The sequence below is a fragment of the Wyeomyia smithii genome, chromosome 2 (assembly GCF_029784165.1).
Source record: "Wyeomyia smithii strain HCP4-BCI-WySm-NY-G18 chromosome 2, ASM2978416v1, whole genome shotgun sequence".
NCBI lineage: Eukaryota > Metazoa > Arthropoda > Insecta > Diptera > Culicidae > Wyeomyia > Wyeomyia smithii.
Window position 1 is genome coordinate 14,789,838 of NC_073695.1, and position 18,277 is coordinate 14,808,114.

The 18,277-nt window shown below is 40.8% G+C and overlaps 1 protein-coding gene across 1 annotated transcript; it reads left to right on the forward strand.

Annotated features, from left to right (window-relative positions):
- The first annotated feature begins 6,248 nt into the window (after nucleotides 1-6,248).
- On the forward strand, nucleotides 6,249-8,916 carry LOC129722404 (dolichyl-diphosphooligosaccharide--protein glycosyltransferase subunit 2). Its single transcript, XM_055675810.1, has 5 exons — nucleotides 6,249-6,409; nucleotides 6,581-6,813; nucleotides 6,870-8,009; nucleotides 8,067-8,211; nucleotides 8,275-8,916. The coding sequence occupies exons 1-5, from the start codon at nucleotides 6,397-6,399 to the stop codon at nucleotides 8,628-8,630; spliced, it is 1,887 nt and encodes a 628-aa protein (XP_055531785.1). The 5' UTR covers nucleotides 6,249-6,396; the 3' UTR covers nucleotides 8,631-8,916.
- The last annotated feature ends 9,361 nt before the right edge of the window (nucleotides 8,917-18,277 follow it).

The window sequence follows — 18,277 nt, forward strand, 5'->3', positions numbered from 1 at the left end:
GCAATAAGCCGTGCCTCTGAAAAAAGGGATAAATGCCAAAATTTGCGTAAAAATACATAGAGCAACGTAAGTGTAGGTTTTTGGGAGCTCCGTAGCCGCAAGGTTACAGAGTCTGCTTTGGTGAGCGGGTGGTCGTGGGTTCGAATCATAGTAGAATCAGGCCATTTGGTTGTCAAAGGACTTCAGCATGGGTTCATTCTCAGGCTCCCCACCACGTACCCTTCCTTCAATCTGAATTCTACAGTACCTCTGTTGACTCTAATAAAACTGGTGTGAGTAACAAATGAAAGTTCTCTCCAGGTAATTGTAACTAGGCGATATTGTTAGGATGGACAGAGGCTCGGTAAAGTAGAGTAGTAAGCTTGAAACGGAAAAGTACAACTTACACACAAGCATGGATGTGAATGATAAGCGTATCACTTACTTCAATAGTGAATACTGCCAATAATCTGAAGTGCGGAGTACAGAAAACACCTGGGCAATATCACAATAGATCTAATCTCTGGTCGCAATGATGAGTCCACACAGAAAAAAAATAAAGTGTAGGTTTATGTTATACAGGGTTACGCAATTGATACATCCAAAATCAAAACGGTTCATTTCAAATTCATTCAATTTTACTTGAGAACATATCACTTTTTGAGAATTCACTAGTCAAGTTCAACTTGTTCGCCCTCGAGTTTAGCCAATTGCCGCAAATGTTCGAGGAACATATCCCACGAAGCCCGCTGGTGCTACTGTGGCATTTTATCCCAGGCTGCCGTCAGATGTCACTTCAGGACTTCTAAAACAGACTACGGTTTCCAACATACCGCAGATGGCGTAGTCCATAGGATCCGGTTTCCAGTGAACTCGCCGCCATTCCGAACTCAAAACGAACTCTGGAAAATGTTCCGTAATTGAGTTGGATTTTCTTCGCTTTGTGAGCTGGCACCAAGTCTTGTCGGAAAGCCCAATCTCTGGTACCAAATAACAATAGACGTATTTTCAAAGAGTTTTTCGTCGGTAAACACGATATTCTCCGACCTTGTTTCTGCCTCACCGAAAGGTCTTGAATATTCTATATCTAGTGGGGCATGATTTGAAGTTTATCTTCCAGGATCCGACAGAGTATTCGATCAGATACGTGGAGATTCACCGCCAATTTAGTGACACTACATCACCATGGCAGGTGTCACCATAAAGCTGGACGTCCAACTCCATACCGTTTCTTGGTACTTCCGGCCTCCAGGTATCTTTGGACGGCGTACGGCGTACAAAACTTCTGCACACACGTAAATCGGACAGCTCTGCCGTTCTCCAGCTTGGAACAAGGCAACTACTGCAATATGTTACTGTTCGAGATCCGTTTTTCAGGATCACTTGATTCCAAAGTAACACATACAGCTAAAACACAATAGGGGTCTTCACATCGAGCTCGTATACGAATACCCAGCCGTAAACTGTGTATCTTCCATTACTCGTCAATGGAGGTGAGTATTTTTACGGCTGCGTATTTGTTCACGAGCTCGACATGAATACCCATAATGTAAATAGGCAATACTCCGAGGGAGAGCTAGGCGGAGAGAATGTTGTGAGCCAAACGAACTGTCAAAATCTGCACTAAGCGAGCATGAAAGGTAACAACACATTGAGAGGTATTGCAATCAGGTGCAATGAAGGACGTGTTTATTTTTATAGGTTTTTCTTATTCTATTGCCGAACATTGAATTAGGAATGCTTCAAAATTGCTTTATCACAGTGATTTTTAACCAAATGTTTACAAACCTTTTGTATGGTTAACAAAATAATGATGAGTTGGGTCCTAAAGTCTCGCACGGTTTTTTGTTTTTTTTTATTTCCCCCCTGACGATAATAGGTTAAACCTGACGATAATAGAGCCGATACCCCCAAACTTAACAGCTTCACGGTTTTTGCCATGCACTTTATTATTCTCCAGAACTTACATCGTCACCACCGATTATACAACTCAAAAGAAAAAGTTAATCAACATTGCACTTTGAGAAGAGATCTGACACTTTTGACATGGTAATCACAGTTGCCAAATTGGAAATTTTTCATCGCCTATATCTCTCTCTGATAGCAAAAACATCATATCAAGAAGACTGGGAACTCTGCATGAGATTGAGCGACAGTTTTGGCAGCGCAGTCTTTTGAGTAAAAGTGGAACTGACACATGCTAGTGTGTGTGCTGGCGATGCGAATGCAAGTCGAACACACAGGCTGGACCACCACATACACACACTCTGTCTTCGCAGCGATGTAATTACCAGCACTTTTATTGCAAACTTCCACCTTTAATTTTTGACGCTTACCGTTTATATCAGGGGCCTATAAACGTAATCATTTTGCCTACCAATCATAAATTCATCACGGCGGTAATATTTTATTTCAAATGCTTACAAAACTTACCTATTGAAAGTGCACATTGTACTGAAAACAAATGTTGAGCTCTTGTTTTTTCCATCTAAAACGACATTTACTCGAAAATAAGTCTACCGATAAAATGGGACGTTTACTCCATTTCACTTGTTTTAAGGCAAACCAACCAAAAAGTGGGTACCAGAAACGCTGGTACCAGAATCAATGAGTGGTAGATGAAAAATATATGGAGTTTGACAGCCACAAGAGCCCCCTGATTTATATGGGATCGATTCAGAGATGCCAGTCTTCTTGATATGATGTTTTTACTGATAGCTAATTTCTTTACTTCCGGAGGCCATCTAGTTTTGATTACAGACGGTGTTATGAACAGATACGCAAAGAGTGAGGTCGAAAACTCCAAATGAACCGTCAAATCGAGGCTCCAAGTGTGCAGAGTAAACAAGCTCATGCGTGTTACTTTTCATACAGAATGTGTGTTGCGATCAGTTTAAATTCTGTGAATCACGTGCAATTATGGTCCCAACGAAAAATGTGTTCGTCATGCTCATGTTATGAGTGATGCATTGGAAATTATTATAATTGTATGAACAAGCACTGGAACTCAGTAATGTACCCTTACAAAGTTTCGAAATTTCATTACACTTTCTAGTGCGTATAAAAAGTCATGCGAAAATAAATGTGGTTGCCAGAATTGTTTAAAATAAAATATTAGTAAAGGGTTGCCATATTTACTGCTTTTCTCTTTGCGTATCTCTTTATAACACAGTCTCTAGTTTTGATTTGGAGCCAACCTTACTTTTTCTTTTCGCTTGGTTTTGACGCGGTGTTGGCCTGACAGCACCTCCGAGGCGCACTGTAAAATTTGTCAGTTTTAGCCGAGGGGCAAGACAGTGAGTGAACTTGAGTTTTTTCCTAGGGGCTAGACACCATTACTTTCATGAAAAATATTTCGATAATATTACGCGATATCGGTAGATATATTTTGATGTTTATCGTTTATCTGTCAATAGATCATTGCACGATAACGTCACAAAAAAGAAGAAGAGAGAGATTTGACAGTTGTCGCGGTTTTTTTTACCTGCACTCAAAATATTTTTCACGTTATTGTTACGTGAAATTTCCTGTACTTATTCATTTTCTGTCATTTTGCATGATTCATGTGACTGTTTGACATCTACGTGAAAATCACATGCATACTTTGTTTTATCACGTAGCATCTACGTCAACTTGGCGACGTCAAACAGAATGAAGTATCGCGTGAACTCTCCTTGCGAAAATACACAGAAATGAAAATGGCGAAGCTGTTGTCTGATGTTGTCTTTGAACATGAAAGGAATTGCTCGATGACTTCCCAATAAGTGAGCTTCAAAAAACTTCAAAAAAATTCAGTTCAAATTGCGAGGAATTCCCTAAGCATAAACAGTTGCAGCTAACAGTGATTATCGCCACGAATGTCGCAATATCATTTTTCCATTTTGTGTGTCGTTTAATTTATACATGCATGCCCGTGCGACTTATCAAGCAACACATTTGGATAATTTCTGAAAACTATTCCTAGTCTAGCAAGAATTTGGGAAACCACAATTGAAAATTATATGTTGAATTCTACGTGAAACTCACATGAAATGCATATGTCTACTGAATAAGATTCACAGAATAAATCATCTCACCAGTTCATGATGAACTCAAATGACAATCACGTAAAATCTACGTGAAAAAGACAGTGAAAAAAATTCACATAACTTTTCCGGTAATTATAACGTGAAAAATAATGTGAGTGTAGAATTTCTAAACATACTTGAACATACTTATATGAAAGAATCATAAGCTATGTTTATGCTAAGTTGTCTGCCTTTCATTTCACTTTTGTAATCGATGACTGCGCGTATGGTTTTGAAGTATAAAGAGCCACGAAGACCCGTTCCAAAATTTACGAACAATCCCCCACAATTTTTTTTTTGAAAACGAATTTCTTTTCTACACGTTCGTAAAGAATAAAAAGTAAACAAGTTAACCAATTAGTTAAAATCATGTCAAAGTTAATAAAACTGAAAATTAAGTATATGAATGTACTATATACTCTACCATAATTATTCAGCTAAGGTGAATTCACGCTTTTCCAAGGTTAAACTGGTAAGATCTCATCGGGAAATAATTCAACTATTTTTTTTCAGTTTTGTAACGTTTTGTTTATATTTTAAATTTTTCAATCTTACGTAAGATTTCCTCGATTCCCCCTCTCCCCCTTCGTAAGCATTCGTAAAAAATTAAAGGTTTCCATAAGCCTAGAAAATTGAGTAAAGAAAGAATTAACCGTTTTCTTCAAATATTCTTTGTAGCAAAAAAAAACAAGATCTGAAAAAAAACAGTGTATACTTACTCAACATTTTAGTTAATCTGAACACTGCAGATTTCTCCATAATATTAATTAATTGCAAAACCTACTCCTTTTCTTTCTACACCGAAACACGAAAAAACTGTTAGTGAAACTTTCGTTATTTTGACAGTTCAGTTTTTCGAAATTTCGGTAAGACCTTTTTTTTGTCCGACGAAATCTCGGTTAAATGATGCCAGGGTTCCTAGATTCGGTATTTTAGTTTACTGAACTCGAAAATTTTCGGATTTTCGGATTTTTTCGGTAAAAAAAATTACGGTATTCCACTAAACACGTTCGATTTCTCAGTAATTCCTTTTCCGAACAAATGGAAACTAAAACGTTTTCAGTAGTTCGGTATTTTACTTTACCGAGAAATTATCACGCAGTTAAGTGTGTAGCTTGGCTACTAGTAAACAACAATTTTGAAAGAGCTTTTAAAGGCTGTTAGCATATCAGCAACGCCTTCAACGCGAATATCAAAAAACGAATTACATTGCTTGATGGTTAGCACAGTAGCTGGCAGAGCAAGAAATGACACTACACACTTGTGAGCAGAGCGAATTCACCTGATCGGCACAAATTGTTAATCAATGTTACTCTGATCAATCCTTTCTACCTCCGTTCAAAAAGAACATATATAGAATAGCGAACCTAGGATTAATGCTGCGAAACAGCACAGTAGTACATTGAGCACGAAACAGGACTCCCCAACGTGCAATTGTGATTTTTTCATCAGCTAACTTGATCGTTCTTGCATGTTATTCCATCAGGGGAAAACGAAAGTAGAGTCAGTGTATTCGAAAGCCTGGTTCTTACCTCTCACTACAGCCTCTCATTTCGGACATCAAAGGCATGTTAAATATTAAAAATAAAATAAAATGTGTCGCCAAAGTCCGTCCGATGACCGAGGAACCCGCATAATCAATAACCATAAAACGTGCCTAACAACTAGTTCGGGTTATAGTCCCGACTGTATGGGGTATCGTTAAACCATATGGATTATCATCCGTTTATGGTTATTGATTATGCGGGAAGCACCTCAATAGATCTGCCGTTGCCCTCCCTCGAACATCGAACTGAAAAAAATAATAGTTTCTCCACGTCGTAACAGTCGGCTTTCAGGTCCTGCAGCACTCTCTCGAGCTCCGGATCCATTTTTTAAATAACGTTCTCTTCTCTTTTACAATTTTTTACGCGCTTTAAATAAATTGACAATGATCAATTTTTTATTTTGACAGCGGTGCGCGTCAGTCGACGACATTTACCGAATATCCAACAATCGATCGAATATCACTGATTCAAAATATTTATTTTCAGATTACGATTATTATCTTTGAAAAAATATGCATAAGTTGAAACAGAATTGTTCACATTTACAGCACATCACTTAAAACTGCTGGTGATAAAATTGCCTTCGACAGACCCCTTGTATGGAATATCGCTCGCTAGATGGGGGCAGTGTGTCAGAAAACGGCGTCTCTGTTCTTGCGCTGTCACTCTTCTGGAAACCAACGTTTTGCTTCTGACGTGGTATCGCCTGCTGACTGGAGTGTAACTTTTTCACACACCAGTTCAGTTAAAACCAATTACAATTTGTTTATTTAGTAAAAACAGTAGTGATAACTAGTCGAAAAATGAAGTACACAGGTAAGTGTTTGCTTTAGTGACGTCCACTGTGCTTATTATAAAGATTTAGTTCAATGAATTGAACACTAAATGGGCGTTCTCACACAACGATGCCAACCGGTCTAGTTTAAACGTCAAACAACCTGCACAGATAATGCTGGCAAAACCTAATAAATTTTTACTTTATTACAGGATATTTCCTGTTTTTGGTTAGCTGCCTTATGCCTGCCGTATGGACGGCAAAAACAGTGTCCAAATTTATCACCCCCTTAGATCAGGATCGATACCAGAGCATCTTCAACGAAGGCCTGCGCTCCAATGATTTACAGTCCGTCTATTATTCCTCTCTTAATGCAGCTGAAGTCGAGAAACCCCAGGATTCTTGCAAGCGTCTCGTAACGGTGTACGGAGAATCAAAATATAATGTAATATTGATTTTATTATTGTATTTACTCGATCTTACTATATTTTTATCTCGCAGGACGTCGAAAAAAATTTCTATCTGACGGGTGCTTGGAAAAACTTCGGTTGCAAGGAACCCATTCCAGCTAAAGTAACCGATTCGGTGAAAAGTCTTTCTCAGAAGCAATTCAGCTCAGCGCAGGAGCTGTACTTTTACTTCCATTCCGTTAAAAATATAAACCACCCGGTTGACGAAGCCCAAAAAGTTCGGCTGGCAAAGAATTTGCAAACGGTGCTGCTTAAGGATGATTCGCTAAGCAGTTTGGGTCATGCCTTCGCAGTCGCAGCGGAAATCGGCACTCACGGTGCAGCCACCTACGATCGCGTCGAGGAAGCTTTCGTTCAGGCTGACGAAGTTGACGGAAAAATGCTGCAGTTTGAGGGTGGTCTGAGTATCACCGCTTTAATTGTAAACAGCGCCTTCAAGCTTGCCAGCAGCCTACAGAAACCCATTCCCATCAACGCCGATCAGGCGGTGAAATTTGCCACCTATTTCCTGTCCCGTGCTTCAGTACAAACTCCGAAAGGCGTAAGCATTCTGCTGGAAGCATTGAATACGTTATCATCACAAAAAACAATCGCACCGATTTGTGTGATGCTCTCTGGAAATGGTCAACTTTTGCCCGAATCACCGGTTCTTAGCGTCCGTGTGAGTGACCTTCTGGGCAAACCGTTGACTCCAGCCCTGGCCGTTGTGGGTGCCAGCGTAAAATCTAAACTGTCCAATGAAGTACTCGCTAGCAAAGTCAACTTGGTGCCGAGCAACTCCAACCCAAGCATTTTCACATACAACCTAAAATCGTTGAACCCTCAACGGGGCCAGTACAAGGTGGACATCGAGGCGGGTGGTTATAAACAGACTCTCAAGGTGAACATGCTCGGAAAGGTCGCGGTTAGCTCGTTGGAAATCGGTGTTGGCGATTCTGATAGCACTTCAGCCGTCAAAAAGCACTCGGTTGAGTTCTCCAAAAAGTTAGGCGTCGAACTGGCGGCCGATTCGCAGCAAAAGATTGTCCTACGAGTTCAGCTGGTGGATGAAGCCAGCAAGAAGCCAATCAATGTACATCAGGCCTTTGTGTTGCTGCGCAACAAAGCAACTCAGCAGGAGATTATCTTCGTAGCCGAAGCGGATTCATCGAAGGCCTATAAGTTTGAAATGGTGAGTATCTATGTTCTTTTTGGTTGATGTCAGTTGAAAAAGTTTGTTTTTATTTAGGATGTCGGAGCAAGAAGTGCCGATTTCGGTTACAAGAGCGGACTCTACTCGATTGAGCTTATCGTTGGAGATGCCTTGATATCCAATTCCTTCAAGTGGCTGGTAGCTGATGTGAATATTAAATTCTCCGGTGAAGCACCTAAAGGTAAATAATTAATAAAATTTTAAAGAGTGAAGGAATGATTGAAAATGTTTTGTATCACTGCAGAAAACGCTGCTCAACCTCGACAACCGCTGCCAGAAATTGTTCATCAATTCCGCGTTCCCGAGAAGCGTCCGCCTCGTCTGGTGTCGGATTTATTCACCGCTCTCTGCTTGGCACCTCTAGCACTACTATTACTGCTCTGGATCAAGCTCCGCGCCAACGTGGCTAATTTTCCCATCTCGCTGGGCGCTCTTGGTTTCCATCTAGGATTGGGTGCAATCCTTGCGCTATTCGGCGTTTTCTGGCTGAAGCTGAACATGTTCGAGACGATCCGTTATTTGATTCCGTTGGCACTGGTGACGTTCCTCTGCGGTAACCGGTTGCTGCGGGCAATTGCCGCGCGGGGCTCGGAAAAGTAGATGTTTTAAAGGATCTCACAGTCACACATTTAGCCTCGCATCTGCGGCGCGAGGTTCTACCAACGTAACACTGATGGACATCTGCGCCAGGGGTTTATTGATTTATTCCGATGGTGAGTCAATATTTTCAGTTTTATTGGAAATAATCTGCGAAGGATGGATGTAGTGCAGTAGAGTAACCATTGCCGGTCGTCGTTCGTTCGACTAGCTATAATATGCAGTAAAATCGATTAAGCGAATATTAGTTTGAGTGGAATAAAGTTGGACGACGTCGCATTTAATACAATTTCGAAGAGCATACGATGACCGATCCCAGCACCGAAAGTTGATTACTACTTCACATGTGGAACAAACCTTGGAGATTGGTAGCCCTGTAATACCTCTATATTGATTCTTTACTACGTATCTAAAGAACTAGGGTGTGGGACTACTTCGGCAGGGGTTTTCTTCGTCATATATTTCTCATTAGAATGAAGCAAAAACTATGACGAAGAAAACCCCTGACGAACTAGTCCCACACCCTACGTTCAGTGTACAAAAAATATAGTTTCACTTTTGCGTTCTGTTTCTGATTAATCTGATGCTGAATAGATGATATTCATATCGAACGTGATTATAATACATACTTTAGCAGGATGCCAGCTTGACATGGTTCGTGAAATAAAAACGCTTGAAAAAAGAAGACGTCGATTTTCATCGAAAAATTTAGAAAAATAGCTATGGCAAGCAATATGTGAATGTGGTTAAATTTCCAAGCCGTTCATCACGACTGTTGGGTATCGAACGTCTTCGTCAGTGGTTTTTTTCGGCCCCCTTTTGCATAAGATTGCTGCAGAAAAACTGCCGAAGAAAACCACTGACGAAGACGTTCGATACTCTACTATAAACACTCAAACCTACGGATGTTTACAAAACAGACCGCTAGCAATGATTTAGTAGCACTCAAATGCAGTCAAAAGTTATGATGTCACTTTTCTACTCACATGCAATAATCCGTCTAATTGCGGTCTTTATTGACGTTTTCAGTTTTCAAGTTTGGGCGGTTGTTCGATTAAAATTCAACTACTCTTAACGTGGCAGTAGGCGATAAGGCTTGAGTTAGTGCTTAGCGTTAGTCGTTTTAGGTTCGCAATTGTTTAAGAATTTTGTTTTGGTTTCTTTCAATAGTTTCTGTCCAGGGAGAGCATTTCTCATTTTTTGGGGGGGGGGGGGGGGGTTTAATCGCGGTGGTTATTCGTCCCTAAGCATTACATTTACATTTCTTATTAGAAATTCTATTGAGGTCAAAGAACCTTCACTCGATCCGTCGGGTCAGATTTTGCCTGTGTCTCAAGTAGTATTATATCTATGATTTCGCAAAAAAGGTATGCCCAGACGCTGTCCCATCACAGCAAAAATTCAGCGATACAACGGCTTTTGAAGAACCAGAATTTACCATGTTGGAGTTTTCAATTGCCCTCGCGTCTTGCAAGAACAAGGCTCCAGGACCGGACAGGATCAAATTTAATTTGATGAAAAACCTGCCGGACTCGGCCAAGATACGATTTCTTAAACTGTTTAATAAGCTTATCAGGAACAATATGATCCCGAAAGCTTGGAGACATGTTAAGATTATCGCAATCAAAAAGCCAGATAAACCTGCCGCAGATCACCGCTCGTATAGGCCGATTGCGATGCTCTCATGCATACGCAAATTGCTTGAAAAAATGATCCTTCGTAGACTTGACAACTGGGCAGAGTCAACTAACCAACTATCAGAGACCCAGTTCGGCTTTCGTAGGGGCAAGGGCCCTAACGATTGCCTGGCATTGCTAGCCACAGAAGCGGAAATGGCTCTTGGTAGCAAACAACAAATGACCTCGGTTTTCCTGGATATCACAGGCGCATTAGATTCAGTTTCAATCGAAATTCTCTCCGAGAAACTGCATCAAAGAGGATTCTCCCCTATATTGACAAATTTTTTGATCAACCTGCTGCCTGAAAAGCATTTACTTTTCAACCACGGTTCTTCAACAATAACACGAACAAGCTACATGGGTCTCCCCCAAGGCTCTTGTCTGAGTCCGCTGTTGTACAACTTCTACATCAGTGACATCGACACATGCTTGACGGACGGCTGCACGATGTGCCAGTTAGCTGACGACTGTGTAGTTTCAGTCACGGCGTCTCTAGCCGCAGACATGAAGCACAGCCTGCAAAACACGCTCGACAATCTGACCGTTTGGGCCAGTTGTCTTGGAATCGAGTTCTCGCTTGAAAAAACGGAGATGGTAGTCTTTTCAAAAAAGCGACCACCACCTCGTTTTGAGCTAGTTCTGTCCGGAAGACCCATCACTCAGTCACCTAGCTTCAAATATCTCGGAGTATGGTATGACTCTAAGTGCACATGGGAAAAACATGTCAATTACCTGAAGCAAAGATGCCAACCAAGGATCAATTTCCTTCGAATGGTAACAGGAACATCATGGGGAGCCCATCCAGAGGATTTGATACGACTCTATCAAACCACGATTCTGCCCGTAATAGAATACGGCAGCATATGCTTCAGAGGTGTCGCAGCTTCACACATGCTGAAACTCGAGAGGATACAATACCGTTGTTTGCGTATCGCTCTAGGCGGCATGCAGTCGACACATATCATGCCCCTAGAGGTCATAGCTGGAATACTACCACTCAAAGAGAGGCTGTTTGAGTTGGCTTTTCGTTTCCTCATTAGATCGGAAATAGCAAATCCAATGCTTATTGCGAACTATGAGAAATGTTTGGAAGTTGTTCAGAAACCCTGTATGTCAGTATACCAGCGGTTCATGTCCATGGAGATAAACCCCAACATCGCTCAACAATTCTTCTGTTGTATTTGATTTGACGATGAAACAAGAAATCCATGGAATTCCCGATCACCTCAAACCAACAGTTGTGCCATCAATATTTTCGGCAAAATTTGGCCACCTTTCAAAACAGAATTCCTTTTTCACGGACGGATCTGTGATGGATGGACAATCCGGATATGGCGTTTTCAACACAGATCATCGCATATCTCGCAAACTGGCACAGCCCTGCTCCATATACGTAGCTGAATTAGCTGCCATACACAATTCGCTGCGAATTATCGAGCTCAAGACACCAGACAATTACTTCATCTTCTCGGACAGCCTCAGTTCTATCGAAGCTCTCCGATCGATTAAACCGGTCAAGCACCCGTCCTATTTCCTTCCGGAAATTAGACGGATATTAGAAGTGCTGGTTGATCGGTCTTTCATTATTTGCTTTGTGTGGGTCCCCTCTCATTGCTCAATCCCAGGCAATGAAGAAGCTGATTTATTAGCAAAAAGGGGTGCCATAGAAGGAGATATATTTGATAGACCGATCACCTATACCGAGTATTTTCATCTGCCCCGACAACTGGCTCTGGAAAACTGGCAGGAAAAGTGGGATAAAGACGACCTTGGGCGATGGATGCACTCGATCTCGCCCAAAGTCTCTACAAAAGCTTGGTTCAAAGGGTTAGATTTAACTCGTGATTTCATTCGAGTTATTTCGCGCCTAATGTCCAATCACTATGTTGCAAACGCACACCTCTATCGAATAAACTTAGTCGATAGCAATCTGTGCGAATGTGGAGGGTACGAAGATATTGACCACATAGTCTTCGTATGCCCTAAGTACCACAGAGCAAGGGCCAAGCTTATAGATTCTCTCCGGAAACAGAAAGTGACGTTTACAATGCAAGTACGGGATGTGCTTGCTAGCCGCAACCCCGCGCTTGTAATACCCATTTACGACTTTTTAAGAGATATCAAGTATCGAATTTGATTATCTCTATGCTTTCTCTCCTAATTTCTCCCAACACAACAATCTTAAAAAGTTTCACACTAATTCTGTTTTTTTTCTTCTTTCTTTCGTTCAACTTTTTTATAGAAACATGAATCATCGCTTCTTTTTGAGAGACATGATCCACCGAACTTAGATATAAGTTTTGATTTCAAAGAGATAAGGAACCACCACCCTCAACGAATAGTAGTAAGGATTAGTATTTAGTTATAAAGAGGAAAACTTTGATGTTAATGTTAGTCGTAGGCTTAAATGACTTGTATTTTTAAATTGTATTTTTGAAAGAGAAAAGATGAAAGGGTTTTTATGCCTGTTTGAGGTGGAGCAGTCGGGATACAGGCTCTACTCAAGCTGGCTTTTCCCTACTCCAAAAGATATTCGGCCCCGTTATGCTTCGCGGTTGGGCCTAAATAAATATTAGAGTTTAAAAAAAAAAGTAGTATTATCAAATCACCTAGCTCTTCATGAGAAATGATTCAGCATTGAGACCAGACATTTTGTGTAGTTCCTGCTACTTCTATCTATAGAATGCCAAATTAAAAAAAAAACTACCGCGGGTAAATTTTTCTGTGGACGAAGAAAACGAACACTGTTTTTTTTTTTTTTTTTTTTATGAAGAAAATAGACGCATTCTAAACAGGAGGAAATTGGAATAACGAGGTGTTGACTTGGCTAGGGGGACGTCAATTTGATAAAAAAATATTAAAGTTTCAGAAGCAAAACAAATATAGGAAAACTTTGAATTCCTAACATCGAAGCAATGAAAGATATAAATCAGAGATTGCGTGTCAGTGAAACCAATCAATAAAAAGCCTGACGAAGATCATGGAAAATGCAACTTCAAAAATTTCAAATTGAGATTCGTTTAAAATTTTCTAAATCCAGGTAAACCCTACCCATGGGTGGAGGACTTGACGGTGATCTGTCAAGCGTATTTCCCAACACAATTTTTGATTAGACAACTAATAATATAAATAATATTTTTTTATTTCATTTTTTATGCCCAGCTGAATAATATAAATAATAATATAGTAATAACATAATAGTAACAACTCAATATTCAATAATCACCATAATAGCATTCGTTTGTTTTTTTCCTTATGTTGATTACGCTTGACTTATCACACCGCTGGTTTTAGTCTCGCATGTCCTAACAAAACTAAATACTGGCGGGGTCGGTAGGGCTTAAGCGAGGTTTATACTAACCCTAACATTACTAACAAAACCTCGTGACTGACGTCCATCCATTGCACTCATAGATATAATACTACAAGGTTTACAGCCCTAGGGGTTGTATGGAATGGTGACGTAGGACTAAATATTTAATATATGCTAAACTAAATATTATTATATGCTGCGCTTAACTGTTCATAGGTAACACTACCGTTTATTTTTAATAGTCGTTATTTTAAAACTAACGATGCATGAATACATGAAAATTTTACACTAGTAGTAGTTGCGAAAATTCTCATAACTCTTATCTTCAAGCATCTATAGTTCTGAAAAGAACCGATTCCATAATATTCAGTTAAAAATTCGTGCTACAGAACGCTGATAATCGCACCATGAATATTTTGAGTTGACTCGTATGCAGCTCTCGTTTCTCAATGTCGCGTACCTTTAACAGCTGCACTGCTCTCGCTTACGTGTAACAAACTAAACTGAAGCTGAATTTTCTACACGCAGTCTTTTGTATCGAGTTCAGCGTAGATTTTTACCATTAAGGCGTGGCCACGTAGCTTATAGAAAGAAAGAGAAACAAACCAATACATCTTTAATACTACTGAGTGATTTTCATAAGCATCAAAAGAAAGTTTTTGCTTTCCCGCTGCGAAAATCACTCTGGTTCTTAGATTAACTAATTTTCGTTGCTAATATTTGACTGATAACGGTGTTCGAGTGAACACAAACAAACAATTAAACCGGAAGATCACTCAATTTAGCAGTGAGAATTCTTGAAATGAGGGTTATGTCTTGTTGTGATAAACTATTCATAGGCAACACTACCGTTTATCTTTGGTGCGCCCTGGTCGTTATTGTAAAAATAATTATTGAGAAATAGATGGACATTTCACACTAGGAGTAGTTGTGAAAATTCTCGTAACTCTTATCTGCAAGCATTTATAGTTCTAAAAAGAACCGATTCGTTAACCTTCAGATCGAAATGTATGCTACAGAATGTTGATAATCACACCACCACCGGTAGCAACGATAAAATATAAAATTTGCTCTCCGCTGTGCCCTCCAGCAGCTGTGCCAGCAAAATATCCTGCAGCGTACAATGGTTATTATTGCTGCCGTGTGCAGAATACAGGTAACATGCTCCGCGGTGCCTGGAAGTTGACTCGTATGCAGCTCTCGTTTCTCAATGTCGCAAAGCTTTAACGGTTGCACCGCACTCGCTATTGTGGAACAAACTAAACTGAAGCTGAATTTTCCACACGCAGTCTTTTGTATCGAGTTCAGCGTAGATTTTTACCATTAAGGCGTGGCCACGCAGCTTAGACAAAGACAAACAAACCAAAACACTTTGTTGAGTCAAAATATGTTGGCAGTGGAATTTATTTCGTCCATGTTATTGTTATCTGTGCTTGGGAAGCAAGCCAAGAACAAGGAAAATGTATGGGAAAGCTTGACCTTGGAACTTTTCACCTTTTTCCACCATTAAGCAGTAAAGCAACAATGTTGAACATAATATCAAAAAATTGTTACACATTTTATCTATCCACCGAAATATAAATGACTAAGATGCATTAAGTCGTTCGCTTGCTATAACCGTTTGAAATCTGACGCAACATTTGCCAGTTTCATTTTCATTTTCACAAAGTGTAATCTAGTATAGAAAACAAAGACGTAGTCCTACGTCAAAATAGCATTACTAACCCTTCTAATTTCTCTCACAACTACTACTACTACTCATAATATCATTTTTCTATATATACATGCGTGTATGCATATATGCATGTGTCTGTACACGTGTTTTTTTTTTTTTTTTCACTAAATATCAGTTATTTAAACTGCGCGAATTTCTTTATTCCCATATGTTAATCCCTGACTGCTGTCGGAACGTTTCTTTTTTCGCTTTGATTCGACCCATTATCGCGCATTTGGCACCTCAAAAATAGTTAGTCGCGCATCGTAACTTTTGTTAATTTCGGTATACCAATGCCAAAGTTTATTCTGCGCTTAACCCTCAAGTGCCCAAGTTAATTTTTAAACGAGCTTCAAAAAAATCACTATGAATCTATAAAATCATTTTTTAAGTATTGATTGAAGCTTTTTGGAGTGTAACTGGAGACCGTCTAAAGGCGGCATTGGGCACTAGAGGGTTGAGCTGCCGTTGAATCTCCCAAATTACTGACGACTGATTTGCAATGTTCCAAAGAGCTCAGAGTCTCTGAGTCAGAGATGACAAAAGTGTCGCAGACTTGTAAGATTATCATCCGGAACGTATGTACAATGGCAAACAAACGAGCATCGGAGACAATAGAAGATCTACGAAGCAACACAGGACTTCGAAGGAGCAATGATTCTGCTGGTAGGTGGTTTTCATTTCATTTTACTCATTTAAATATGGATTTAACCTCCCAGTACAAACGCTTCCCGTTATTCCGCGACTAACGGTTGCAGTTGACAACCAATATATGAGTATTATTGCAAAACGATTTTATGTAGAGTTGTTCTCGAATCAGTTGTTAGCTATTGGCAATAGAAAAATACCAATTGGTGTTTCCAACGGATTGATTACATTCACTCAGAATTTCTCCCATTTCACAACGACTAGAAAGGAACTAATAACGAATCAAATATCTGCAGAATGATATAAACTTCGATTGGCTGAGCGCACTTGCTATGAAAAATGATGTCGCTGATTTGAATTTCGTAATTCAAAATGCAATTCCTAAACAATTTAATTAATTCTGAAGAAGTGACCAATTATCCAACGAAGGTCCTAAAATCATTGGATTCACCACAATTGCCACCGCAAATTTTCAAAATCATGTACCCCAACCAACCGCAGTTGGACTCAACCCAAAAATAATCAACCAAGAGCGAAGAAGTGCCAATACCTAGAATTCCTTCAATTTCAACCGAACTACCATTCGAGTTCAAACGTATTCTATTTTTTGTACCCCTCGTATTCGCTATGGTTACGTTTAAAAAAATCACAAAATCTTTTGGAGGTGGGCGGAATAAATCTTGAATTTCCATCCTTTTCACATAGCCAATTATACATGACATGCTCATGTTTTGAAAAACAATTATTGTTCATTTACGCATCAGACTTACTTACTTAACTTACTTTACTTTGTTGGCTAACGGACCGTTCACCGGTCTAGGGCCAAACGAATTAGAGATGTCCAGCTTCTTCTGTCTTAGGCAGCCGTTCTCCAGCCTCCTCTCACACCAACAGATCGTGCATCTTCTTCCACCGCGTGCGAGGCCTACCACGGAGTCGACGGCATCTTTTAGGTTCTCTACTGAAGATAGTTTTGGCGATAGTTTTGTCAGGCATTCTGGCTACATGTCCAGCCCACTGAAGCCTGCTCCGCTGTATTACCTTCACTATGGTGCTTATTACGGGAGTCACTTCACGGTGAAATATGTTTCACTTTCACGCTCACTTCACTTTTTGAGAATCGGGAATAGATTCCACCTCAAGTGAGGTGACAAGAATCACCTCCGTAAAGGGAGATTGACAGTGAAGTGAAAAAGAGAATAGGACAAGTGGAATGAGCATTCTGTGCCGAACACGCATCAGTACTGGACGTGTTTGGTGATCGGTCCGATAGAGTATAAAACAAAAGACGTGTGAACAAGTGTTGGCATTGTTTGCCTGGTCAAGTGAAATAAATCCGGGTTCAAGGTCGTGCCTTTGTGCAACTGTTTCGCATCGTGACTGCCAGCTGGTGCGTAAGCCGATTTGGCTGCTGGCTGGATTGTGCTACAGCAGTGGACGAGACACAAACGAGGAAAAAGAAGAAGCCATCAGTGTCAGCGAGTTGTATCGCTGTGTGGAGTGATCTCACACCTGGCTCGCTGCTGGTGGCTGTTTGGTGCTGCTGTATTGGTGCTGCTGGCTGTAACGGCTGCTACTTCGAACGATCGGACAACCAACCTTACTGGAAGGGAGAAATAAAAAGGTACGTGTTCTTGTCAGCGCTAGTGCGCTAGACTTAGCGCGATGGATGTAGATCCCTCGCCTCCCGCGCCACCATCCCCGAACCCCTCTGACCCTGACCCTTCTGTTACCCCCTCCCCTGTTCATTCTTCAGTCCCCCCTCGCCCCAGGCTTTACCCAGACGGAGCCCAGGGCAGCTATACTGTTTATTTTCGGCCAAAGGCAGGACCGAAATCGAAAAAGTTGAACCTCTTGCAGATTTCTAAAGACCTGACGAAGGAGTACAAGGGCGTGACCGAAATTTCCAAGGTCCGGCCTAACAAGCTCCGTGTCGTGGTCGGTAACCTGAAAGATGCCAACGATATAGCTTGCTCTGAGCTCTTCACACGCGAGTATCGCGTTTACATACCCGCACGAGACGTGGAGATCGACGGTGTCATAACCGATTCGAGTCTGTCCGTCGAGTGTATACTGCAAAGTGCCAAAGGGTGCTTTAAGAACAAAACGTGTCCCGAAGTAAAGGTGCTCGACTGCAAGCAATTGCGGTCAGCATCGATCATCGGTGGCAAAACAGTATACACTCCGTCAGACTCGTTTCGAGTTACGTTCGCCGGGTCTGCACTACCAAGCCACGTCTCGATCCACCGGGTTCGTCTCCCTGTGAGGCTCTACGTGCCCCGCGTCATGAACTGCC

Excerpts from the sequence above, each read along its gene's own strand:
- LOC129722404 (XM_055675810.1), top strand. Across the intron at positions 6,814-6,869 it reads ACGGAGAATCAAAATATAAT|GACGTCGAAAAAAATTTCTA; the intron begins GTAATATTGATT and ends TTTATCTCGCAG. Across the intron at positions 8,010-8,066 it reads AGGCCTATAAGTTTGAAATG|GATGTCGGAGCAAGAAGTGC; the intron begins GTGAGTATCTAT and ends GTTTTTATTTAG.